At 48.0% G+C, this 27,851-nt stretch overlaps 1 protein-coding gene across 1 annotated transcript in view; it reads right to left on the reverse strand.

Annotated features, from left to right (window-relative positions):
• Positions 1-27,851, reverse strand: part of SMARCC1 (SWI/SNF related BAF chromatin remodeling complex subunit C1) — a 97,886-nt gene that overhangs the window by 7,333 nt on the left and 62,702 nt on the right. The window contains exons 22-26 of the mRNA XM_082192189.1: positions 25,684-25,745; positions 24,104-24,218; positions 21,864-22,018; positions 19,193-19,327; positions 12,373-12,634 (exon numbers count right to left, since the gene is read on the reverse strand). Coding sequence (XP_082048315.1) covers positions 12,373-12,634; positions 19,193-19,327; positions 21,864-22,018; positions 24,104-24,218; positions 25,684-25,745 — 729 coding nt within the window. The remainder of the gene's footprint in view (positions 1-12,372; positions 12,635-19,192; positions 19,328-21,863; positions 22,019-24,103; positions 24,219-25,683; positions 25,746-27,851) is intronic.

Here is a 27,851-nt window from a genome sequence, read left to right on the forward strand (position 1 = left end):
GCAGGCCTTGTGGTTCAAGAGAGCAAAGTGAATTCAGCCCTCTGCAATTCCTTGTACAGTGGTACCTCGGGTTACAGAAGCTTCAAGTTACAGACTCTGCTAACCCAGAAATATTACCTTGGGTTAAGAACTTTGCTTCAGGATGAGAACAGAAATCGTGCTCCGGCGGTGCAGCGGCAGCAGGAGGCCCCATTAGCTAAAGTGGTGCTTCAGGTTAAGAACAGTTTCAGGTTAAGAACGGACCTCCGGAATGAATTAAGTACCGTATTTTTTGCACCATAACTCACTTTTTTCCTCCTAGAAAGTAAGGGGAAATGTCTGTGCATGTTATGGAGCGAATGCCTATGGATGGCGGGGGGATCTGCTGCAGTCGTGAGCAGAGGATCCATGGTTCCCCTTCCTTCCCTCCTCCGTGGCTCGCTTTGAAACAGCAAAGCAGGAGAAGAGCCACTGAGTGGGGAGGAGAGAGGGACAGAGAGCCTGCTTGCTTTAAAGGAGCAAAGCAGGAGAGGAGCTGCTTACATGAGTGTAAGCGGCTCCTGTCCGGTTGGCTCCTTTAAAGCAAGCAGGCTCTCTCTCCCTCTCTCCTCCCCACTCAGCTGGCTAAATAGCAGCAAAGTTTTTCAGGAAACTGGTATCCCGCTAACACCTTCAGGCTGGCAACCACGACATGCAACGTTTATGCTGGAGTCTCCTATGTGCATGATTTATTCAAAGACACCACACAGGTTCCTGGGTGGTAGGATATATCTATAATCTTTATTGAATCCCCTTCCTCTCTCTCCCCTCCAGTAACAGGGTTCAGAAACCGGAACTGTTCAAGCTCTTCAGTCTTGAGACAGCCAAACATATGAGCAAAAAACTCTGGCATTACTGCAGCACAACAGATGGAAAAAACCTCCAAACCCTGCCTGGGCAAAGGGTTCTCAGAAGAATCTTCCAACCAGAGAGGAGAGACTGCAAAACCCATCCATGCACACATGGATGTGCACATGGCCTCCGGCGAGCACACTCTCCACACGCAGCTATGGCATTTCTGCCATTCCCTTAAAGAGCAGCAGCAGCAGCAACCCACCAGAAGCTCTCCCCGTGGAAAAGCTCCTCTAGTCATCGGCCTGAGGAGACTTGCTCCCCCTTCCAAAGGAGAAACAGGGACTGCCCACAAGGCTTTTGCTGCTGGGGTCTCCCTTCGATGCTCCAAAGCACCTGACCAGGTGAAAGCAGAGCAGAGCATGGGACAACACCGCAGAAGATTTGCAGGGAACTCCCTCTCCCTGCATGTTCATTTGGAAGTTACCCAGCTTGGCTCACTCCCCTCCTCACAATGGGAGCAAAGAGTGCAGTTTTACTGCTGCTGATTCTGGCTTCTGCCTGCCTGCCTCCAGTTCCCTCTTTCATGAGATCTGAGGAACAGAGACCAGTAAGAATAATAAAAATTTATTATTTATACCCCGCCCATCTGACTGGGTTGTCCAGCCACTCTGGGAGGCTTCCAACATAATATAAAAACACAGCAAAACAACAAGCATGAAAAACAGGACTGCCTTCAGAGGTCTTTGGGAAGTCACATACAGTGGTACCTCGGGTTAAGTACTTAATTCGTTTCGGAGGTCCATTCTTAACCTGAAACTGTTCTTAACCTGAAGCACCACTTTAGCTAATGGGGCCTCCTGCTGCTACTGCGCCGCCGGAGCACGATTTCTGTTCTCATCCTGAAGCAAAGTTCTTAACCCGAGGTACTATTTCTGGGTTAGCGGAGTCTGTAATCTGAAGCGTATGTAATCCGAGGTACCACTGTAATTGGTTCTCTCTCTGACATATGATGGGAAGGCAATCCAATATGGAAAAAGCCCTCTGCCTGGTTCCCTGTAGCTTCACTTCTCACAGTGAGGGCATGGCCAAGTTTGCAGCCTGTCACAGGCGAATAGCTGCCTCCCCCAATCAAAACTCAGACCAACTGGGGCAAAACATGCAGACATTAAGATCAGGGGTTAGCAACAGACATTTGCCCCTATAATTCACTCCTTCATTGGAGGTTTATAGGCAGAGGTTGGATAGCCATCAGCCGTGGATGCTTTATCGGAGATTCCTACATTGCAGGGATTGGACTAGATGACCATGGGGGGTCCCCTTCCATCTCTACGATTTTACGCGGGAGCTGTTTGATGAAGAAAATCCAGGTGGAGAGACTTGTCCCCAGGTATAGATGCTGTCATAACCTGCTCTTAACTGGCTAAAAATGACTGCTTAGCCTCTGTGAAATTTCACCTGCTTGCTCCAGGACCGAGGCTATCACAGGCTAAGTTCTGCTGCAGGCAAACAGAAAAAGCAATGGTGGGCTCACTCCAGCCCTCTTCCTAGAGCGCATGAGGAGCGTTGTGGCGGGACTACATGGCAGTTTGGCGACCACAGAATTAGACGGAAGCCGACAGAGGGACTGCTTGGACCAGAGGTCTTTTTAAGAGCTGAAGAGAGCAAGTTCATCGCTCTGCTCATCTGGGAATTGCCATGAGGAAATAATGGAAGGAAGGTCAATAATCCCGCGGTCTTCATGGAGCCCTGCCTCTGATTGCTCAGATTCTGATCTTCAGGCTGAAAGAAGCATTGCGCTCTTGAAAGGCTCACGTTTCCCTTCGCTCGCCACTTTCATCCTCCTCCTCTTTCCCTACAGTACAGCCGCAGCCACCAGAATGGTCAAGTCTATTCCTTGAAACCCAACCGCATCCAATAAACAGGGAGCACTGGCAATTGAGTTTCTTCAGCAACAAAATGTTTCCCCATCTGCCCTGGTTAGATTTGCACAGGCCTGTTAAGCCTGAGATTTCTTCGGCAGAATCAAGGCACTAATGTAAGTAATTAAAAAGGGGGAGGACGACGACGACAGGTGGAAAGAATCGACTTAATCCAGCTCACACTAAGCTTGGCTTTTGGGGAAGAGGGCTGCACAGGTACCCCAACCCACATTAGAAACTCAGAAAAATAAGCCAGTTGCCAAATGGCACCTTAAACCTAGGTTATGGTCGCCACAACAGAATGGCCACCATTCCACCCCAACCGGTGGAATGTATTATTGTTATTCATTTCATTTCTATACCGCTTTATATTTTTTAAAAATCTCAAAGCTGTTGACAATACACCCATCAAATAAAACAATCCAGGATAAAACAAATTCAAGCTTCTAGGAAAATATTTCGGATCCTTCTCTGAGTGGCATTTGGCTTTCCCCATATTTATTCATCTAGTGAGGGTCTGACTGTTTGAAATGAGCTGTCGGAACTCAAGATTCTGGGCTGGCAGCTTGACTTGGGTCCTGGCTGTATCCCGCGAGGCACATCTGGATATGTAAACCCCACACCTGGCTAAGTTTGTGGCCTTCTGCCTCCAATAGCTATTCCAGGCAAATTCCAAAATGTTTCAGTGCACAAGTCTAGTTCATCCTCAATTGTCCTTTTCTCCCCAGAAGTTAGAAATGTTTCAGGTCTGAATTACTGAATCCTCTTCCCAAAGACCCCATCATCCAACTGGACTGAGTTCTTCTTCTGCCAAGCTTATATACAATGGTACCTCAGGTTACATATGCTTCAGGTTACAGACTCCGCTAATCCAGAAATAGTGCTTCAGGTAAAGAACTTTGCTTCAGGATGAGAACAGAAATCGTGCTCCGGCGGCGCGGCGGCAGCAGGAGGCCGCATTAGCTAAAATGGAGCTTCAGGTTAAGAACAGTTTCGGGTTAAGAACGGACCTCCGTAACGAATTAAGTACTTAACCTGAGGTACCACTGTATTTGCTCCAGGTAATGTAGCATAGTAAGCCAAGGTTTTTATTAACCTGGCAGATGCTAGACCACTGAGTACTATTAACCTTATTCTGAAATAGCTACCTTCAAATACAAAATCATCATCATCATCAAGTTAGTTCTTGGATAATATTTAGATATAGGCTTTGGATTTGCAACAGCTGTTTGGGCTCCGCTTTCTTGGTGAATGTTATTAGCATTTCTCGTGAGGCATTTTCAGAGTGAGTGCTTCAATGGTGAGGGTGGGAGAATGGGATAATAATCATGGCCCTACCTGACAAGAATGTTGTAAGGATCACTAGTGCTGTGAAGGGTCTGAATGAGCCATTTAAAAGGTATTTGTTCTGCCCTCTCCTCCTCCCCCAGGAGAAATTCCGGTGGGAGGGATGTTAGTAAAACACTTGGGGGTGCCCTGCCCTGCCCCAAGATCAGCTGAGGGGGGAGGGAAGCCCTCTGCACTTCTACTGGCAACTGCACCCGCTTTCTGCCTGCCGGTTTCTAAGCCTGCGTTGTCTTTCCCAAGAAAATGGCTTCCCACTAACATTATTCTTGCAGCGGAGACGCGGTGATCTGTTAAGGCAAGAGATGCTCGCGGGCGACTCTCTGATCGCGGCAGCTTTCAGGCTGACAAATAACGTAGCTGAGACCATCCAGGGTGGGGTGGGGGAGCCCCACTCAAAAGTGGATTAAGCATTTTGGGCATTCCGGTCAGCAGGAAAAGGGGGGGTGGGTGGGAGGAATGCACAACACAAAATGCTGCTCTTTGGGAGGAAGAGGAAAATACGGCTTGAAACTCAGAGGCAATGGCGGGGGGAGTGAAAGACAGTGAAGTGTGACCTACATAAGGAAAGGGAAAAGCTTAAGGGGGGGGGAGGCAGATGTTTAGGAGGGAAGGTAGATTCACTACTGTGAGAGGCAGCCTACTGAAAAAGCCTGTTCCACGTTTAGGCCTCCTCCTCCTCCTCCTCCTCCTCCCTCGGCCGGCAAAGTCACGCTGTGTGGCATCAGGCTCACATATGTTGCATGACACAGGCGTGTGCTTTGGGCTGTGCGGGAAAGCTTGAGCCTGGACAGGCCCCCGGGGGCTGTCCTGACACATTTATCGACTGCCCCTCCTCTGTTAATGGCGACCGATCACATTTTGTTAAGTGGAGAGTCTAGCATCAGGCTCTCTAGTCCTGGCTAAGGGGACGCATGGGATGGAATTCATTTATTCCAAACATTTCTGTGCCGCCTTCTCAGCTTACATTTTATTTTTTATTTTTTTTAAAAAGCTTGTCAGTGTTGCAGGAATTTATGTATAGGTTGGGTGGGGGGGGGTTGCCCCTCCAGCAGATATCATGCACATGCAGCCCACTACTAAAACCAGCACAACCGCTTTTGTGACTTTTGTGATTTGTCCCCACAAACACCCCATCACAGTTTCTTCCTATCTGTTCAAAAGGCCTTTGCTGCACGATACCAAATGTAAGAATTCACTGATGGATGTATCTCAGTACTGGCTCACTGGGAAAACTTCAGAAATTAATATAGACGTGTGAGCTCAGCTACTCAGCAGCCCCTCTGCCTGAGTGATAATCCCTGGCATCCTGATACCTGAGTGCCAGACAGGTAGCCATAACAAACCCAGATGAAGACAAAAGGGTGTGATGAACTTGGCTAGGAAACAGGGAAATGTGAATATCTCCTTTGTTACACTTGATGGGTGTTTGGTGGAGGGCAAGGGGAACCATGGGGCAGGGTCCAGGATGCTCAGACTACTGCCACCAGACCTCCTCTTTCATGATGTAACCATGATGTGTTAGTGATGTAGTTTGGGGGTTGTAACATGGGGATTAGCAGCTAATAAAAGTTTGGGGGCTCTTTTGTCCGGGGCTTCCGTCTTGTTCCACCTTGTGGCAGGTGGGAGTCCTGTCGCGACCGTCTTCAATAAAGACCAAGCCCACTGGCTGCTGTTTTGCTCTGGTATTCCTGGCTTGTCCTTGTTTTTTTGTCCAAGGGAGCCCTCAGATTTCTCCGTTAACATTAGGATGAATTTATATTAAGCCAGAGCACTAAGGGCTTTTCCTGGGAGCTCAAAATATGCCACATCATGTTCTTTTGCTAGCCCTGACAACTCCCCCTTCTAAGGTAAGCCCCCAACCCCACATTACGGGGGTTTTTTGGGTGAGGAGGAAGGCTAAGGGGTTATCACTTATAGAGACGCACTTGCAGGTTGAGAGCTGCCAAGCCCGTCCCACCCCCAAAATGGATGACAGTCTAAGGTTGAGCAGGAAGTAGTGGCCGTGTTGCCTGACTGCCACTTAAGAAAAATAAGAGTGACAGTGTGGTTTAATGGTTAGAGCACCAGGATTCAAAATTCTGCCCACTCAGCCAAGAAGCTCACTGGGTTTGACCTTGGGCCGGTCACCGTCTCTTGGCCTAACGCACATCACAGGGCTCTTGTTAGGATAAAATGGGGGAGAAGAAGTATGCACACCACCTTCAGCTCCTTAGATATAAGTGGGATATAAATGCAATAAATGCATTTGTTATTAAACCAGCTGAATGCAAGAGAAACTCTCTACAGTGTGCAGGATGTGTCTAGCCGGGAGAGCATGGAAACCAGAGTCCCTTCTGTGGGGCAACGCAGTGCCATTAAGCGTGCTTACACACACACCCGAAAAATTATGAATGGGTTCCATAAAGCTGGACTGCGAGTCTTAATACCACTAGGCAAGCGCTGGAATCTGCCCTTCCTGCCACATGTCTTCCCCAGGAGACCCAAAGAATCGCAAAGCCAGGCACTGAATAATTAAGCACGGTAGCTAATTTAGTATCAACTCTCCAGCTCCCCACTCCGCCCGCCGCGAACATTTCCATCACTTCTTTCCAGCGTGATAATTCACTCTGCGCTGGTTGGAGAGACAGCAGGCCCCCCCCCCCCAAACACCAGCCTAATGCACCGAGAGGGTTATTTTCTGGGTTAAGACCAATTTGGACACCAAGCAAGTGTCCAGGGAGCTTCTTCCGAACACATCAAGCAGCGGGCAACGTAGTTTTTCAAGGCCAGCACTGCCCAGACATAAAGCAAACTAAGTGGCACGCCAGGACTGAACTGGCTACCTTCAAATATTTATGGCTCCTAAATAAAATATCTCTGTCAGGAGGCACCAAGCAATGAAACTCGCTCAAGTGTTTTCTGCAGGCATAAAAGGCCTGCACAGCTCAATGTAGTTAAATCATTCTCTGGCATCCGCAGGAGGCAGCAACCCCGGCCTGACTCCCTTTTCTGCCAGTTCCAGCACAGGCAGTCTTTTTGCCTAGCCTGGTTTCAAATCCAGCGGGGCTATGTAGCGACTGCTAGGGCCGAGCTCATGGAAACCACCCTGGGCACTGGGCAGCCTGAAGGGGCGGCACTGAATATTCAGGCTGTAGCATCCCAAGACTCTCTGCAAAGAATGGTTCAGCTTAAGTCCAACGGCACGTAGACTAGTTTCTCTCCAGGGAACAAGCTTTGAACCAGAAGCTACCCAACAGAACAACGAGGTCTGGATTTGAAAGGGGTTACATGAACCGTAAGAAAAGTCACAAGGGCAAGGGAGAAGCAGCTCAGCCAGCCCTGGAGGTCTCAATTTGTGGGCGCTACTTTTCAGCGCTAGGTTAAGGTGCTGCAAGCAGCTGTGTTGCCCTCCACCTGTCTTATGACTTTTGCTACCTCTCAATTTCTGATTCGGATCCCACCCCCGCCAAATGCCTGTTCTTCATCCGGTGAGACGAAGGACGACGTAGAAACATTTTAAACAAAATGCTCTGACTGTAAACCATAGCTATCCACCCACCCCCTTTCTTCTTGGCCAGTAAGAATTTTACGAGCCCCTTATCTTTTCTCTAGACCTGCCTGTCACTTCAGCAAGAGACTCCGAGCCCCACGCTTCCCTGCATGCTCTGCCGGATTAGCGGTTCTGCTTTTTTACGTGTCACCAGGGGGCAAAGGCAAGCCTGCCAGGGAATGGTTGCCGGGGGTGGGGGTAAGAGGCGCGCAACCTTTCCCAGGCCACTGTGACGGAGCCGAGGAAGGAGGTCAAGCTGGTTGGTGGCCTATGTGTGTGCTTTCTGCCTTGGGGCCTCCTCCTCCTCTTCCTTTCACAGAGAACGTCGTTTGGGGATGGTTGCAGAGGCTTCGCAAGCCTGCCTATCCCTCCACGCTGCCAGGATCACTCTTGCAGAAATCTAACAGGCAGGCAGGCAGGCAAGCAATTGCAAGCTGCAGCTTTCCCTTTGCAAATGAACAGGTGACACACAAGCTCACCCTGCACAGACTACCTGGGGCACGGAGCGCACACCTGGTGAGCTGGAGGTCAAGGGAACTGCAGGCGGAGACACAGCAGGAGAACAAGGTGGGAGTCTGAGGACCAGCTGATCAGAGTGCGGAAGGAACAGAACACACCAGATACAGGCAACAACCATTTTACGCGAGGGTTGCGTTCTGAGGCACCACTCGTTTTAAGTGAAATTGTGTGTATTGGGAACACCACTGAAAAAGCCTACAAAGACCCTCAAAACTCTCCACAGGCCAGTGCAAGGGCTCCTGGCATTGCACCTGCAAAGGCTCATGGGATTGCTAGGTGTCGTTTCCGTGCAGTTTTCACCTTTTCTGCACTCTTTCGGGACTGTTTTCGCCCTTTTCCTAGTCACTTCTGGGTTCACAGCAATGCACACGCGTGTCGTTGCACATACTGAACGCACATAAAATGGTCATTGCCTGTACAGTGGTGCCCTGCAAGATGAATGCCTCGCAAGACGGAAAACTCACTAGACGAAAGAGTTTTCCGTTTTGGAGGTGCTTCGCAAAACGAATCTCCTATGGGCTTGCTTCGCAAGACGAAAATGTCTTGCGAGTTCCTGCTGGTTTTTTCCCCTCCCCCCCTTTTTCTAAGCCGCTAAACCACTTATCAGCTGATCCGATCAACAGATAAGCCGCTAAAAGCCGCTAATAGCGCTAATCCGCTAATCCTTCAATGGGCTTGCTTTGCAAGACGAAAAAAACCGCTAGACGAAGAGAATCACAGAACAGATTCTTTTCGTCTTGCGAGGCACCACTGTACTGAGTAAGAACCACCTGCTGGATGAGGTCAATGGCTGACCTAGTCTAGCATGCTGTTCTCACAGTGGCCAGCCAGATGCCTCTGATAAACCTCTCCCCTACTGTGACTTCCCGTAATGCTTCTTCTGGGAGGAGTGTGAGAGGACTCCAGTACAATTCACAGGTGTTCAGGGTGGTCTCCTTAATCCATGGTTGTACTGGAGGCCTACCGTGTGTCGTGCAGTGAACCACGGTTTAGCAGACAGATTCAAAACTTGCTGTGTCACAATAAACCATGTGTTACAAGCGCATTTGGTCACTGACAAAAGTATGAGTCCCGGATCAGCCCTGCTGGAGCAGGGCACCTGCCTAACCTTGGGTATTTGGTTTCCAACACTGGCTAGTTACAGTGCCTCTAGGGCAGCAGAGGTGGTGAGATTCTACTCAGATATCGTGGTCTAACATGTTTGAGGCTAGGACAGACATCTCTGCTGGCTGGTCACATATATGCAGTTGTACATGGCGGAGTTGTACAACTGGGCAGTGGGGTGGGGAAGGTAGAACCAGATAATAAACAACAACAACAAGCCCAGACAACAACAACAACAACAACAACAAGAAGCCCAGGCAAGTTTACAGAAGGAAAACAAAGGACTGTGGTGCTGCCTGCCTTTGACAGCTTCAAATAATGTCTAACACAGGGTGACTTACCTGCCTGTTCAGAAGTCTGATCTGACACAGGCACACACACTTTTCTGATCTCCCAAGGGCTTACTGATTTTGGCAGTGGCAATGAACATAATAATAAATAAAGGAGACACCGTGCTGGGATTTGCAGAGTGTGTACAACTGATGTGTACCACCAGAAAGAGCCTGAATGTGACCGTGTGGGGGGTGGGTTTTCTGACCAAACCCTCTATTGATAGGCAGCCTGCAGAGGACTGGCCAAGAGTGAATGTGGCCCTTGAGCATAACATAAAATAATAAAAGTCGAATATGATAAAAAGATGCTATAATATAATAAAATAGGTTGTCCACGCCAGATCTAATAAGGTGCTTGCGACATGATTTTCTTCTCTTCATGGGGAAGATTGTGATCATAGAATCATAGAATCATAGAGTTGGAAGAGACCACAAGGGCCATCGAGTCCAACCCCCTGCCAAGCAGGAAAATGGTTTGTGCAGTTGAGGAGAACACTTGTGCTTTCTCTGAACTCTCATCCATTGTGCAAGCATTTTGTACGGGGTGGAATTAAAATCAGCTGCCCCAATCTTTTGTCCTCCAGTTATTTTGGACTACAATTCCCATCAGCTCCAGCCTGCCTGGGGAAGGGTCAAGGATGACGCGAGTTGTACTCTAAACTAGGGGGCTCCAGGTTAAACTGGAGGTCACTGCAGGCTTGCCCAATGGAGGGAAGTTTCCTGCATCCCTCCTATGCATCAAAGAGCGCTGAAGCCCCCCCCCCCACAATGGGGCAACCTTTGTTGCTCATTCCTCTGACATTGCTGTGAGGAAGATGCTCATCCCTGCCACTCATTTGGACAACCACAGTCTACCATGAAGTCTGTGCCAGTCATTCAGGGGAAGAAGGCTGTTAACAGGTCATTTCCCCAACCATGGCTTCATTTCAGGTTTTAATTAGTTTTGCTAGAGGACTCGCATTTGATAAGAGGCACAGACTTCTGGGGTACTGGAGCAAAAGAGGCTGAGCAAAATAAATCCATCCGGCTTCAGTTGCTCATGTTTTCTGGCACCGCAGGCCTACAAGCACAGCGCCACTGATGAGAACGGACAGGTCTGGATTTCTAACAACATATAACAGTCTACCCAGAAAGAATCGTGTACCTGACAATTTGCCTCTTCTGCTTGCACCTCCCCATCTGTTGTCGCCCCATCGGAACAGCCTTGCCATGGTGTTCTGTGATGCTTCCTCTTCCCATTTTAACTATTTCACTGCACAGCACTCCAAGCGACCACCCTTTTCCTGATCCCATAACTTCAAACTACTATAAAATCTACTCCTGCCTTCCCTACTCATGGATCTGTTCATGTTTCTTCCCGGAGAACAAACTGCTTTAGGATCTTGAGGTTTGCAACTTCTTCCAGAAGAGCATGCCTACGTTCAGGGCGAAGAAGCCCAGGGATCCGTTATGCAGAACTGTAGAGCTGGAAGAGATCCCAAGGGTCTAGTCCAAGCCGCAAACAATAATTTAGATCAGGGTTTCCCAAACTCAGATCTCCAGCTTTTTTTGAACTACAATTCCCATCATCCCTGACTATGGGTCTTGCTAACTAGGGATGACAGAACTTGTAGTCCTGGAGACCAAAGTTTGGGAAACCCTGATTTAGATGAACATGCTAACTATCAATAACACTGATCCACTAAGTATTTTATCAAGGCAACAGTAGTGGTGAGGAGAGAGAGAGAGAGAGAGAGAGAGAGGGAGGGAGAGAGAGAGAGAGACTGCACTCCAGAAACTGAAGGCAGAATGAACTACACTCCTTTAGATGCTTTTGGCTTCTCAGAGCAGTTGTTGGCGCACACACAATTGGCACATTAGAGCTGCTTGTCTTAAGTTACTTTCAGGAGGTTATGTGCTGTTTAATCCTCTCCTGAGAGGTTATGGGAAAAGGTTCATCACGAGGTGATGCCTTGGGTTCAGTATTTTAAGATAGGGCTTGGATTTGAAGAAGCCTCCCTCGAGTACTTTCCACAGGGCATCGTGAGGCGCTGGTGCTAGCGCATGTGTATCACGCCATGTCTGGTGTGGGGCAGCTAAGCAAACAGAACAAGCAGCCCCTGCTTAGAATGGCACTGCCCCCCCTTCCAGGGCACTGTAATCTGATGGAAGGCTTGCCCTCTTTCATTCGTCGGCCTCCAGAGTGCTGATGGATTGACAGGTGTGGAGAAGCGTGCTCAAGTGGGGCTCTTATAAAAGGCCAGGAAATGGAAGATATAAAATGAGGAGATGAAAAGCGGTCATGATGAAATTACACAAAACGGTAGTGTGCAAAGCCAGCTATGAGGAAAGGTGCTCTCTCAGTCTCTCTCACAGTTATCCAGATCGGAATAACCCTTTTTCGATAATGAAGTGTGGGGAAATGGCACGAGAGGTTCTTAAGATCCAGAATTGCAGGACCTGTGCATCATAAAGTGGCCTGATGTTTCCCAACGCTCCAAAACCTAGGGCTCTGAGTGACGTGTGCCCCGTGCAGAGCAAACAATGTATTCTGAGCCCATTACTCGGCTTCTTGAGAAAACCTAGCTTTCAAACTAAATGCAAAACCCGACACTTCTACACAAGGATGTGTCCCAAGCGTGCAGGCACATTGCTCCCTCTCAGCTATTTCTTTGTGCCCATTTCTGGGGGAAGGAGTCTGCAGAAACGCTGCAGTCGTAATAAGCATACTTACCTGCTGAACCCGGCACATCTCCACAGTCCAGCCTCAGACCCGTTTCCAAGCTTCCACCAAAAGCACAAAGGGGTGTGTGTGTTTCCCAGCCCTTACCTGGCTGCGGTGGGTGAGGAGGGGGCATCTGGTGGTGCATCATGGGATACGGAGGGGGCTGCTGGTGAGACAACAAGCCCGGGTGGCTGGGTGTCCCCAGGGGGTTCATGCCAGGGCCGCTGGAGTGCTGGTGGGACTGCTGGACGTTCTGGCTGTGCTGCTGCTGCTCCATTTGCTGGCGGGCGCGGAGCTCCGCGTACTTCAGCTGCTCCATGTGGAAGTTCTGGCGCTCCGTCAGCAGCTGTTGCCTCTGCTGCTCCAGCTGATGGGGGAAAGGGAGAGATTCACAGCTGTGTATTGACTGAAAGCCAAGCTATAAAAAACCCCTTGTGCTTTTCCTTCCGCATACAAGTCTGTACAGCATTCCTTGATACAGTGGTACCTCGGGTTACATACGCTTCAGGTTACATATGCTTCAGGTTACAGACTCCACTAACCCAGAAATAGTGCTTCAGGTTAAGAACCTTGCTTCAGGATGAGAACAGAAATCGTGCTCCAGTGGTGTGGCAGCAGGAGGAGGCCCCATTAGCTAAAGTGGTGCTTCAGGTTAAGAACAGTTTCAGGTTAAGAACAGACCTCTGGAACGAATTAAGTACTTAACCCAAGGTACCACTGTATTCGGTTAAAGCAGTGGCACCCAAACTTTTCCTGGCCACAACCTCCTGAACTAAACCAACACATCCATTACGGAAAATGACACCGCCGAGGCTCAACTAGATCTTGAGCGCCACCATCCCCATTTCTGGACTAATGCCCTTTTAAAGCCATCACCTCACCCTGAGGGGGTATATTCTGTAAACTGTGCAATTAGAACTTCAATTTTCTTTTTTTATTGTGTCGTAAAAGCTTTATCAAATAGAATTTTAGAGTTCGAAGGGACCCTGAGGATAATCTAGTCCAACGCCCCGAAATGCAGGAATATGCAGCTATCCCTTATGGGGATTGAACCTGCAACCTTGGTGTAGTCATCATCACCACACTAACCAACTGAGCTATCCAACTCATTTTATGCTGTAAACAGCACTGCCAAGCGTCTTGCTCTGCTTTCTTTTGGACTGCATCCGTGGGGCTGGGCTGGGTGGGTCTTGTCGTCTAGGCAGCCCAGGACCTCCAGACACATTGCCCAGGCCTGCGCCCCGGAGAAGTTGCTTCGGTGCTGCTAAGGCAGCAAAAACCCAGTGTGGGAGGCAGCAGTTATGAGTTACCAGTCTCTGCACCCACAGCAGGCGCTGTTATTTTCCAGCAGCTTGACTTCAGTGCTGGAGGCGTACTAAGTTATCTCTTGAGACAGACAGGTGTCAACAAGAGCTATTTAATATGAAAGGTAATCTATAAATGCTTTACGAATTAAAACATTTCATATAAAATATTTAAACACTATAAAACGCTACTTATTCCATCCTGAATCTGCTGCCAATTTCATTGGATGTGTCCAAGTGCAAGTATTATAGAAAAGGGGAGGAAAAACTATCTGCTTCTTCCATACCTCTCACAAGTTTTATAACATTCCCCATTGGCGATCTCTCTCTCGCCCGCCCCCCGCCGCCGCCCCTTGACTAAAAAGCCCTCAACACATTAGCCTTGATAGAGAGGATGTTCTCCAAACCCCTGGCCATTTTGCTTGCCCTTTTCTGCCCCCTGTCCTGCTCTGCAACAGTCTTTTTGAAACAGGGCAGTCAGAACACTAAGTATAAAGAAACAGTAATGCTGACCCCAGGTATTCATTTGTGAGAAGCGGGGGCCCATTGTGCCGTGTCCGGCTGGCAGGTATATAAAATAAAATAGGAAGCATCCTGGATTTCAATCCATATCGAGGATTAGAACAGGATAACTTGCCTGACGCATTTCCCTTGCACTCTCATGTTCTCACTGCACCATGTGGTTAAAACCCATCTCAAGCACGCAGGGCACCATCCTTCTGGGAGAGCGCTCACAGCTGCATTCCAGTACTTGGGGTGGCCTCTGCAGCAAGCAACAACTACGGTGCATTTTATTTGTGCTAATATGCCTTCCTTTCTCCTTGGATAAACAAGACACATATTTCCAAGGATTCACCAGTGATAATAATGGTGTGTGGGTAGAAAAAACACACGATTCAATAGCTGGGGGGCAATTTCACAGCTGAAACTGCTCCGAGAGGAAGGCTTAATAAAGCAGCATTGTTGTGGCAGCTCTCTGCGATGGAAACACACACACACACACACACACACACACTTCTCCTTCTAAATCACGGCTCTTTGGAGCTACAGCACTGCCAAAATTGGCCACCTCATTCTTCCCTAGTGGGGCAAACAGCTAGCTAGAAACATGCAGCAGCTCTTAAAGGGTCATACAAAAAGCAAATGCAGCCATGTGGGTTCATATGGGGGGACAACAACCCCAAAAGGGTACAATTGGGCAATGCCTCTACCAGCGCAGATGAAAGCTACAGTCTCCAAGCAGTTTTGCCATGTGCAATCTCTGTGGCGGGCGAGGGGTGCGGGGAGGAAGAAACTGCAATTGCCACAGATGCATGCATGCGTTTAGTGGGCAGCGTATTCAAGGTGCTGTACGAAACATGTGAGTTAAGCTCTCGAGCACAATTTTGAGAGAGAGAATTTTAGCAAGCCAGTGTTTCACAGCGGATAAGAGTGTTGGGAGTAGAGGGTCAGGGTTTCAAAACCCCACTCAGCCATGAAGCTTGGGCCAGTCACTGCCTCTTAGCCTAACCTACCTCACGGGATTGTTGTGGGGATTAAATGAGGGGGCGGGGAACTGTGTCCACCACCTGGAGCTCCTTGGAGGGAAAGGTGGGATAAAAATGCAGCAGATAAGAACATAACTTTTATGCCGCAGGAGTTGAATGGAGGAGACAATAGGAGAGGCTTGGAAAGTAGAAGAGATGAAGTGACTGGTGGCCAGCAGGAAGGAGGCTAAGAAGAAGTTGGTTTGCTACAGTCTGAGAGGCAACACAGAACACAGCACTATTCTATGTAGACATAGCACAGGCAGAGCAGCCTTTCAGCCCCAAAGCCCTGAACGCCTCTCGGTCAGAGGCAGGAAACTTGCCCGCATCCCCACAAGTCAGGGGCCACCTACAAGTAAATCACCTGGTGCAAATGACTCTGGGTGACCTGCCTTTGCCTGCAGTTTGAAACCAAGCTTCCAGGGCAAAGTAGCGCGCACAGCACCGCCCAGGCAATGCGCAAAGAGCTTTGCAGGCACAAACAACCAGCTGATCTGTAGTGCCAGCAAAGTCCTTCCTGTCCAAGTCCTGCCTTTGCCATCGATGGTGACAGGTGTAGGCAGGTAGGGATTGCTTGGCTACGACAGCCCCATGGGTCAAAAGGGGAGGTCTGGTGGGTCCACATAGCCCCACAGACTGAAGGTTGCCCACCACCAGCTGTTTAGTCAAGAACTGACTTGTCGACCTTCTTGGGAAGATAGCACCAAGACAGGACCCTCCTCATATTGACATTTTAACTGCAAATTCATCTCAGCACAGTAGCCTTTGGTTTCCACTTTTCAAGGTCACGTAGAAAACGACGAGACAAAAATCACACCGAGATCAAGCTCTGCACGGCACTCAGCGCATGACGGCAAAAGCTGGGCAGGAGCAGAGATTCTGCTCACAGTAGTGACAGTAATCAAAGGGAGCAATCCAATTGGGCCAGGGAGGGCTGACAGTGAGCAAGGCTTTCAGGATCTGTAATCGGGAAAGGTTGCCTTGAAGCGGGCTTTATATGACAAGAACCAGGCTGCCTAACCGAGGCTGCAGCAGAAGCCACAAATGCTACATGCCAAGCCATAGATACCCAGATGTGGCAACTAGATATTCGCACGCAAAAGCCAAACGGAAAGCACAAACGCCTGCATCTGTTTGGTTTATACAACTGCCGTTTCCCCCCCCAAAAAATACTGAGTATTATTACTTTGGGAAGGTATGACCAATGAAAGGAAGGAGGCAGGGGTCCAGAAAAAGAGAGAGTCATGTGGGAAGACAGATACAACCCGGGCTTTTCTGAAACTTAATGAAAATAGGAAATAGAGCAGGATCTGAGGTTGTAAAATTCTGCACGAGGTCCTGAATTCAGCTCACACACTCTGCATCTCCAAATGGTGGGAGGGAGGCAGGGCAGCTTCAGCCTGTTGTGCAGCCTCTCAGATAACAGCCAGGGGGGTTCTGCTGCGCAGTGTGCACTGGAATTCGGTCTCGGTTCATATTCGCTGGGTGGCTTTACCCAAGTTGTAACTTCATTGTTTAAAATGGTATCTTGGCACCAGGCACACAAGTGAAAATGCTGCTCCAGGAATCAGGAAAGAAGAACCCCACCCCCCCCCCACATGTCACTGTCAACTGTACATCGTAATACACTCTGTCACAATTTCTGGATTAACAAGTGCTCTTGACTCAGAATATAATTTGGGCTGACAGCCCTAAAACGGCTTCGGTTTACAAATTAGATCATATTATGCACAAACCTGTTGACTCCCCTCCTCCGCTCCCCACTTCGAAACGACAAGGAAACAGCCTTTATTGTGCTACGAGAGGTTTTGGGCAACTGACCCACAGGAAAAGACTAAAAGCTGCATTTTTTTTAATCGCTGGGAGCTTTTTGGAAGGAAATTTACAAATGAGAAAGTCTGCTTGGAAAGAGGCAGAATATCAGATGCCTGAAGATGGAGTGAGAATGGCTGATGCAACAGAGGATTTTCCTTAAAGATATGGGAACCCAGGGAGAATCTCCCCCTTAGCAACAGCTCTTACCTTATCTGCCAATCAGCAGCAGGGTCTGTGAGCTGGTGGGGAGGAGCAAGGCAGAGATGCTCAGCAAAAGAGCTGAAGATACAGATTTTTATTTTTTGGTGTTGGGGAGCGGAAGATACAACACACCTCCTGACACAGGGCTGAGCCAGAAAGATGCAGCCTGTCTTGGCAATCTGGTACGTCAGGTGATAAATGCCAGCAGGAAAATGCAGTGGCAGAGAACCTGTTTTTGCACGCAGAAGGACCCAGGTAAGGCTGATGTGCTGCCAGGAATCGGGGAGAGCCACTGCCAGTCAGTATAGACAAATTCTGATCAGCATCATGGCATCAGGGGGAATGTGTTAAAGACTCCCCCACAGCCCACCATCCTAAGCTGGCTTGGGTCCCCCTCATGCTGGCTATCTAAGCTGTTAAAAAACACAACCACCACACCTGCTAGGTAGTTGAGTGTGGCCCTAAAGGAGGGGGAAAGCTGAAGGAAGAGGGCAGAAGAACCGAGAAGTTATTACGCATCAGAATCCGGACAACACATATCCTTTAAGCGTTCCAACCGTGGAAAATAATTCTCCCTGCTCTCTGACAGACAGCTGCCGCACTCACTGCTAATTTTCCCAGTCCAGGACAAGATGACAAGCGGGAGAAGCTCAGGATGTCCTGAGAGGGGGTGGGGCAGACAGTTGCTGGTTTTTGGTCCAGAATGATTGCCGTGCTTCAAGCCCGCTTGCAGGTTTCCCACAGGCACCTAGTTAGTCACTGTGAGAACAGGATGCTGGGCTCTTCTTAAGTTCTTAACCTCCCCATTCAGTGCCAAACCAGGGGAACAAGCTGTCCTCATCCAGGCAAGCAGAATTACCTGGCGGACCTATTAATGCCAACGTTCTCTCAACACAGAGGGGGGTGTCCCTAAGAGGACACAAGCTCCTCCTTGCCTATTCCTTCCCTTGCATGAAACCCAAGGCCCCAATTCACTTGGCCTCCAGACCCCTTGATCAGGAAGAAACAAGATGCAAGTGTTGTGTGATGAGAAAGAGAAAGAGAACAAGCCCTACACAGAATCGACAGAGGTTACCCAGCACAGTCATTTGGGGTTGATGGGAGCCATAGTCCAACATCTAAAGGGCACCAGGTTCACAAATGCCGTCACAGAAACCGAGCTGAAGAGAATGCCACAGAATCGCAGAGTTCGAAGGTACACCAAGGGTCATCTAGTCCAACCCCCTGCTCTGTGGGTCTGCTCTGCCCATACAGAGGGAAAGAGCAGTCCATCTTCTGACTTCTTCTTGAAGCAAATCAAAACACTGCAACTGACCTGGATTTTGAAACCTGGGCTAAGCTCCTAGGTGGACGGTGCTTTATTGCACGATGTTTCAATTTAACTAGTTATAGGCTTCCTCTCTAACTTTTATTGCAATGCAGAGGTGCTGTCCAAGACAGCTGTCGGATGTAAGGAGAGCCCATGGAGGTGCCCAAGGATTCCATCCATTAGTTGCCCCAAGTTACACCCTTTTGCAGTCTCACCAAGGTCCAATCCTAGACACCGCTCCTGCAACTTCTAAAGGGAATCTAATTAGACTGGCATTTGAGGGTCCTGTGAAGGGTGGTGGAAGAAACTGCTAATGATATATCCCAACACACACGAAGCTACTTTTGATCCAAATGATCCAAGGGACAGTGACAAGAGGCAAAGCAACTGAATTCTGGGTGTTAAGAACCTGTCAAATTAGCACACTCCATTTTGAAGGAACTATCCTCAGATACTCAGTGTCCCAAACCGTTCTCCAATTTTTCTTGCATCGGACAGGAAAAAACCAAGTCCACAGAGTTGCAGAACTGAGATAAGTAATCAGCCCATAAATGCATATGCAATGAAACTTTCAAAACCATATGAAGAGTAGATCTGTACAGATGTGTGTTATCCAAAAGCAAGGAGGCATCATCAATGCACAGGAGAGATGCAACATTTCAATGCTGATGAAAAGCTTAGACTGACACAGCCCCCAGAGTACCAACGCCGCTGAGCTTTCAGGGGGCACCATATAAAAAATAAACATGCCCCTCCCCAACCAGTCTTACCGCCTCTTTCTCTCTGTCCATGATTGTTTCCAGCTCCTCAAAGTGACGGAGTTTGATCTCCAGTTTCTTCATCTGTGTTTCCACCAGGAGAGCGACCAAGGACTTGATCTTCCTTTCCTCAACAGCAGCTAGATGCTGGGAGGAAAAACACAAACACACACACCTTACCTACGTGCAGGAGAAACAATAGCAACCCCCCCCCCCAATTTTTCATTTGTACAAAGCAAATTTTCTGACTTCTAACCTGGTAACAGTTCATTTTCCTCTAAGATTTCAGGGGCCTTATCAAACATACGGTGTCAAAGTCCTTTGAAAATGTGAACTAGCTGGTGCTGAGACTGCATGAGGTCTGAAGGTTCAATGGTAGCTTAATTTTATGCTATTTACAGTATTTGCTTGGGAATCTGTTTAATGCCAAGATTTATCAGAGAGCCAAAGTAGCCCCTGATGTATCCTCCTCTGCTGCTCGCATGGAGTACTAACCCGCAGATGACTGAAATTGAAACTGTACAACTACTTTACGTAGGAGCTCATTACAACAACCTATAACAAAGTAGTATGTTAAAATTTCCATTAATGTACCGTATTTTTCGTCCCATAGGACGCTCCGTCCCATAGGACGCACCTAGTTTTTTTTGGGGGGGGAAATAAAGGAATTTCCCCCCCTTTATTCCCCCCCCAAAACCAAGTCGGGGAAGCCAAACCAGGTCGAGGAACAGCGGCACTGCGCCTCCCTGCTGTCCCCCGAGCTTGTGGGGCTGGCTAATGTCTGCCCGGCGCGCGGGGCGCTCTGCAGGGCTGCAGATGCGTTCCCGAAGCGCCGGGTGCTCCGGGAAGCAGGCTGCTATTCGCAGCCTAGACAGCCCTGCAGGACCTCCCACAGGGCTGCCTAGGCTGCGGATGTCTTCCTGAAGCCTGGAGAGCAAGAGGGGTCGGTGCACACCGACCCCTCTCGCTCTCCAAGCTTCAGCGAAAGCCTGCATTCGCCCCATAGGACGCACCCAGATTTCTCCTTCATTTTTGGAGGGGAAAAAGTGTGTCCTATAGGGCGAAAAATACGGTAATAACTTCATTTACTCCAAGATGGGCTTTGACACTGAAGTTATGATCATGGGAACCTCTGGAACAGCTGTCAAGCTGATCTGGCACTACTAAGAGTGCATTTTGATACACGGGACTGAGTCATACCCAAGACACAAACATGGCTGGCTAACAGGTCGTAACAATTCCCAGATGTTTCATGCAAACCAGGAGGGTGGTTCATCTACTAAGAGCCTACTGGATCAGGCCAATGGCCAATCTAGTTTAGCATCCTGCTCACACCGTGGCTGGTACCTGTAAGAAGCCGACCAGGAGGACCTGAGCACACCAACATCCTCTCCACTTGGAAGAGAAAAGCAGAACACGGTTGCCCCACGATCCAGCTTTGGAAAGCACCGAACTGCCAGTAATGACTCCCTCTTTTAGGAGCGCAGGATGCCTACGTCTCCATGGAATTCAAACTGACTGCACTGACTCGTAGCAACTCTCTAAGCCTCACTTAAAAACTGAGGACTGAACCTTGGACATTCTGCACGCAAACCAGATCTTCTACCACTGAGCTACAGGCCCTCCCCAAATTAGCCAGACACCTTTTCTCTACTCACACCTTAAAGAAAAGGAGGCTTGGCTTAGCTAAGGCAGAAAAGCCACCCTTCCTGTTTGCAGAATATTCAGCCTTATTCGGATTTGTATTGGCTGCCTTAATGACACCCCTCAGTTTGTGATGGACAGGACACTTGCGGCAACGCATGTTATACAAGAGCCCTCTGCTCAGGCTGTAAGTCTCAAGCACTCGGAGATGGGACAAGTCAGGCTGTGGGAGTATCTGTGCTTGAACGGGAAGGACCCCTCCACTAAGATGTATGACGGCCCCAAATTTCTTGATCATGCTATTTCGCCATTGATTTCTCCATTCGTTGGGTATCTCTCTTTCCGTTTCATTCTTTAACAAGAGACGCGTCATACTACCATTCTGTGAAGATATCACTGTTTAAGATGGAAGTGATAGGCAAATAAGGCACAACTCTTCTTTTTAAAGAAGCAGGCAGGGGAATCACAGGGAAGAGCCTTGCTAAAGAGGGTCTCTGTGCGCTAGCCTGGAAACCGGAAAACTGAGAACAGAGCAGGAGGAAAACATCTATTTTGCGCCAAGTGCCGAAGGCCAGAAAAATGAGGAAATTCCTCCTCTGGTCCTGTAAGTTCCACACAAGGGCTTCCTTCAGCCACACTTTCTATGTTCTGTTTTCAAATGTGCTAACCTCCCAAGGAATCGGTAATGGGCTTATGAGGAAAGGAATGCCTGGCTGAGGTCTTGAATCTTCTCACCACCAAAAGAAATAGCCCATCAAAAGCTGAAAAAGAAGCTGACAAACTTTCTGGATAGGCTCTCTCACTGCGCCTTTTAGTAAGCCCACAATGGCAGCCTCAAACCCATTCACAGGGAAACAAATTTCATTTAATGATAACATTCATACAGCTGAAGCCGAGGAGCACAGAAAGTGCATTTTTAAAAGACATGAGAAGCAGAAACAAGCTCTATTGGTGCCTTTGCAAACAATGGGGTCATTTTAAAAGCGTTCCCTGAACAGCACCGGAAACCAGATGCAGTGGAAATCTGTGCCCGACAAACCTTGGCTTTGGTGGCAGCCGAGGCGAGGGCAGCAGCTGCAGCCGTTGCCACGTTCCCTTCGGAGATTTCGTGCTCCACTCTCTTCTTCCCAGCGTCGCCCTCCTTGTCTTTGCACACATCAAGGTTCTCCTTGTTCTCGTCTGCTTCCTTCTCATCTAAACGAAAACACTCCCTAGTTAGTCCTGCACATCCCTTTAGCGCAGCTGATGCCACCATCTCGCTCCTGATTATTTCTGCAGCGCTCAAACTTCTAGCATAAAATAAGACCATGAAGTACTTTCAGCTTCACTCTCGGAAATAAACCACTTGTTGGGATCAACTGTCGTCTTGGGTGCCCTCCTTAGAACAGCCGAGAAAATAGACACCTCTGGCTTGGCCCGCCCCAAGAAGGATGTGGTGTGCTCAGTGCAGCCATTCAGAATGTCCCCTTCCATTTGAGAAAGAGAAATATTGGCTTTCAAGTTTAAAGTCAAGGGACTGCTGCAATGAGACAGCTTCCTAACAGCACCCAGAACCAGCTCACTGGATATACTAGCCCACCCATGATTTGCAAAATAATCATTTGACTGTCACCTTTCTCTTGTTACCAGGCTGATGCTGCTGCTTTGGGCAAGGGGTTCCACCAGCTCACCTTCCCTACACACACCCCAACTATGCAAATTAACACTAAAGGTAAGAGAAATTATTAAAAACCTATCCCCCGACCCAACTATTTAAATTTCAAAAAAGCAGACTCAATTGTTCTAAAGGACATAAATGTTTTCATGATTTAAATTATTGAGTTTCTGTCAATTGAAAGGCAGAGAAGGCGGCAAGATACTTAAAAAGTGGGCACAGCCTGCCCACCTATTCTTTCCGATTAAGGCTGAACCAATGGCTTAGCAAGAGGAAATAACGCACTCAATTCATATTAGGCAGGGCTGCTTCAGCTCAGCATTGATTACCCAAAGTGTACAACCAAGATGAAAAGAATTCCTGCCTGAAGCATGAAAGGATTTCAAATCAAGATTTAGCGCCTGAGCCAGGCTTGTGAGATAAAGCCTGAATATGGACTACTGCATTCTATCCAAAAGCAGACATGTTACGGTGGAGTAAGGGTTGTCGATGTTTATTCGCCCACGGACACATTCGCAAACTGGAGAAAATGTGGGGATCTCCATGTGAGCACAGGCCACAGCCGTAATCACTTGTCCACTGCAACCACTCTCACTTCTCTCCCCTGGCAGCTACTAGGCTGGGAAAAAAATATTTTTGCTTTTCTTCTAAACTAATCAGGGTATTTTCCTAGGGAGGGAAGCTGAGGCAGCTAGAGATAACCTTCCCTTCCCAGCTCTAAACTCCAGGATGGTACCCCCCTGCTAATACACACCCACACAATGATTAGTCTTGAAAAATGGGTTCCATTAAAGCCAATAGATTTCTTCCCAAGCTAATTTCAGAGGCAGTGGTCACGGAGGCGCTAACTGTTGCCTCCCCAGTTGTATCACCTCTGCAATAATTAGACTTGAAGAAGCTTTCTATCGGCTGCAAAAGGGGTGTGTGTGTGTGTGTGTGTGTGTGTGTCTGCGTGCGCTGAGGACGGAAGATGTAATCCTTTCCCCTCCACCTGCAATTCCCCCCTCTTCTGCACTAGAAATCACCCCTGAATTGGAAGGAGCTTCCAAACTGCAATAGGAATTCTTTCCCAAGCCTAACTTAAGTTCAGAAACAGGCTGGTTTTCAGGATTCGTTTGTTACAGCCCTGGAGGGGAGAGTTAGAAGAAGAAGAAGAGTTTGGATTTGATATCCTGCTTTATCACTACCCTAAGGAGTCTCAAAGCTGCCAACATTCTCCTTTCCCTTCCTCCCCCACAACAAACACTCTGTGAGGTGAGTGGGGCTGAGAGACTTCAGAGAAGTGTGATTGGCCCAAGGTCACCCAGCAGCTGCATGTGGAGGAGCGGAGACACGAACCCGGTTCACCAGATTACGAGTCTACCGCTCTTAACCACTACACCACACTGGCTCTGGAGTTAAGCCTCCACTTTTTACTGGCTGTAACAGAAAGCCTTTTCAAGCCTTAATTTCACTGGCGGAGGGTAGGGAGCAAAGGGAAAGCCCTTGTGGGTGCCATGTTGGCAACTTATGCTATGGGGAATAATGCCTTCGTTACAGCTTATTTTATGAGACATGCCTGGAACTACAGGGAAAGCACTTTAAAGCCTCTGCGCAGCTGGGAGAGCGAAGCCGAAGCTTCCTACCTGGCTTGGAGTCCTGGGAGACGTCGCCATCCTGCTCCTTTTCTGTGTTTTTCTCCTCGTCTCCTTCCTGTGCCTTGTTTCCATCTCCAAGTTCATGGTCCCCTTTGTTTTCAATCTAGAGCATATGAAAAGTGGGGGAGGCGTACTGTAATTAAACAGCTCAGGGAAACGAAATTTTAAGGTTTCCTTTGGGGGGGTATTCCTCTTGACAACCGTAGTTACTGAGCAGGAAACAAATAACTGCAGAAGTACAGACACAGCAGGCCATGAAAATAAAGGATAGCTTTCCTGAAGAACATCGGTGCATTAGGAACACCAAGTGTTCACTTTAAAAACAGAAATAGCAAGGGATGTCATACCAAAAAAAAAAAAAAAATTAGAAGGCAATTGTTTCCTTATTTAGAAATACTCTTGACTGATTCCAAAGCTCCAAACTAGAAAAGCCAGCTTAGAGTCTTCAGTGAATACTCTTGGCTTCAGTTTCTCTGTGTGTTAAAAAGTAAAGGGACCCCTGACCATTAGATCCAGTTGTGGCCGACTCTGGGGTTGCGGCGCTCATCTTGCTCATCTTATTGGCCGAGGGAGCCAGCGTACAGCTTCCAGGTCATGTGGCCAACATGACTAAGCCGCTTCTGGTGAACCAGAGCAACGCACGGAAACGCCGTTTACCTTCCTGCAGGAGTGGTACCTATTTATCTACTTGCACTTTGACGTGCTTTCGAACTGCTAGGTTGGCAGGAGCAGGGACTGAGCAATGAGAGCTGACCCTGTCGCAGGGATTCAAACCACCGACCTTCTGATCGGCAAGCCCTAGGCTCTGTGGTTTAACCCACAGCATACTGGACCTAAAACTGACTCCAAATATTCCCTTCTAACAACAAAACAGCATAGTGGGGAAAACAACATCCAATGAAACAAATCCCATACTGGAAGTCCAAACTGGTGGATTTCATTGACTGCTTTTGCATGGTTTAACCCAGCCTTTGCCAATCTGGTGCTCCCCAGACATTTTGTACTATAATTTCCATCAGTCCCAACTAGAGTGCAGGCTGACCGGGGCTGATGGGAGTTGTAGTCCAAAACATCTGCACGGCACCAGGTTGACGAAGGCTGATTTAGCTCAATATGCATAGGCACCTGTCTGCTCTGTAGCAGATGTAAACAAAAGAATCATGTGTTTACTCTGGCATCCCTCAAATCTTCCTACTCAAGTCTCCTGCTTTAATCTAGCAATATGTTTTAAAGGGATTGTTTTATTACATATGTTTATATTTTAATGCTTGTGCAATTGGTTTTTATACCTGAAAACAGCTTAGAGATATTTTTTTTAAAAAAATGATGTATAAACTTTGTGAAACAAATAAAAATAGAAGCATTAAGCAGGACATAAATTAATAAATACATCATTTTAATTTAGGTAGAAAACAATATGTTTTCTTAAAATAGGTGAAAACAAACTCTGAGCTTGTGGGGCTTTGTTTTCATTCAGAGGCTTCTGTATTATTATTAATAGTAATAATTCATATGAAATGCTTGATGCACTGCACGATTTTAAAAAATGGCATTTGAAGCAGTCAGACCTTAACTTTCTCTGCCTGTGGTCCATCTGTCTCTGTCTCCATTTTCTCTTCTTCAGCTCCATCTGTAAGGCAGAACAATTAACACTTAATACAAAGCTGACCATGTGGCAGCAGGAACAGTTATTGATAACCCATCAGAGGACTAATGGAAGTCTCTTGTTTTGTTTTTTCGGAGCACTTTCACAAAGCATCATCACATTGAGCAAGGCGATCGCAGCTCAATCCCTGCTGGCCATGGGTAATCAAACTTTCAAATCAGATCAGCATTACGAGTCATCCTGTCCCAGGAATCAATGCTCCTCTGCCCACCACCGGTCTGAGAATACACTGGTAGGTCTGTGCTACATATGTATATGTATGTATAGAGATTACTTTCACTTGCAGATTGACTGGTCCACTGATTATTATTTTTTTAACTCCATTTGAGAGTAACGACCATCAAACCTAGAGGGGCTTACTTCTGAGCAGATCTGCACAGGAGTGGGAAATCTAATCTGAGGCAGACACAATGAAAACAGAAGCAGCAAAGCCTTTATTCCAGATTACCTGATCCAGAACACTTTCGCCTCTGGCTCCGCCCCCAAACAACAGGGAAAGGACTGCCCATCCCTACTCTAGAGAGATGCTGTGACACAGATCCTGCTCTCACAAGCCAGCCACTCGCATGTATGTGGCTCTCTGAAAATTAACTCTTCCCTACGGTGGGTTAATTCTCCACAAGCTCCTCTAGCTCAATGGCAAGCATGGGTGCTGACATTTCTGGCGGATTGCTCCAATTATCATTTAGGCACGGAAATAACGTGTGGAACAAGGCGATACGATCTTGCAACAGTTCCTAAAACATGTGTTCCTAAACATCCGATTCCTGGAAGCCTGGGGTAAGCTACAGGGACCCGTAATTATTCTTCCGAAGCATGAGGTCCCGGCTTCTGTTGGATGCAGAAACCCAAACTCTGGCAATGAGAATAGATTAAGCAAATTAAGTGCGTTTATGCACATTTTCTTAATTGCCATAATTTATGGGCCCAGGATTGAATGTCTTGGCGCAGGGTAAACAGTCCTAAGTAATTGCCACTCAACACCTCCACACAGCCTGTAAAACAAGTTAATTAGATATATAAAACTCTCACAGCGATCAATTAGAAGAGCGTCTCAAGGCAAAGACTTGTTGGTGGGTATTTTAGCAAAGCTTCCCTTTGCTCGTCCCACTGTGTTCGTAAGGAGGTTTCATATTATGCTTCTAACAGAATACGAAGCGCCTGTGCAAACTTGCCCACTGCAATTTCACTGGGGCCTCTATGCCTTTTCAAGTTCTTAAAAAGTCTCCCTTTATATCTTTATTTCCACAGTTGCTCCAGCCAGCTGGCACTCCTTCACAATCGTCTGCAGTTTGCTTCCCCTCTTCCCCCAGGTGGCAAGTGCTCACTCACTCAGTGGCTACTAAATCCTCTTGCACAAAACCACATGCCAAGACAGGACAACCCACACTGGAGCGCGACGACACTCTGATCAAATACATCTCCTGTTTGCTGAGGCAATTCGCTCTCAACTTTTGAGTGCTGTGCTTTTCTGCAAAGCCCTTCCTGAGGCTCTCTCGGTGCTGACTGACTCTCCGCTAAACTCTCATCAGTCTCAAGCACTCCCTGCCTTCTGGATAAAGATCGGGCAATGCGGCTTTAGCCCTGAAGGTTAAAAACAAAAGTACCTTGTCATCATTAGCCAATCCCCTACGGATCCACCCATCGCCGGCCTTCCTCAGTTGCAGAAGCACATCGCCTGTCCATCAGGGATAAGCTATTCACCTGCCTTGCCCCATCCCCTACCTGAGGGAAGGTGGGGTTGTTGTTTTTTGCTATTTGGATGTTCCCTATTTTATTGTTGGGCATTGTTTCGGTGTCTACTAACACGAGGTCTTTGTCTGCCCTATTTACATTAGTGCGACTGTTTTGCTTAAATTGTGCTCTGTTTGCATTATCGTGAAATGTGGTTTTCATTTATTCTGCATGTTGTGAGCCACTTTGAGAATGCACCTACCATGAGAAAGTGGCATGCAAATGAAAACATGATGGCGACATGCACGAAGGAAGAGGAGCTTTGCAGGGGGTTGGACTAGATGACCACTGGGTCCCTTCCAACTCTAAGATTATGTGATTCAACTAGCTGCCCTT

This window comes from Podarcis vaucheri (assembly GCF_965113315.1).
Source record: "Podarcis vaucheri genome assembly, chromosome: 12".
Taxonomy (NCBI): domain Eukaryota; kingdom Metazoa; phylum Chordata; class Lepidosauria; order Squamata; family Lacertidae; genus Podarcis; species Podarcis vaucheri.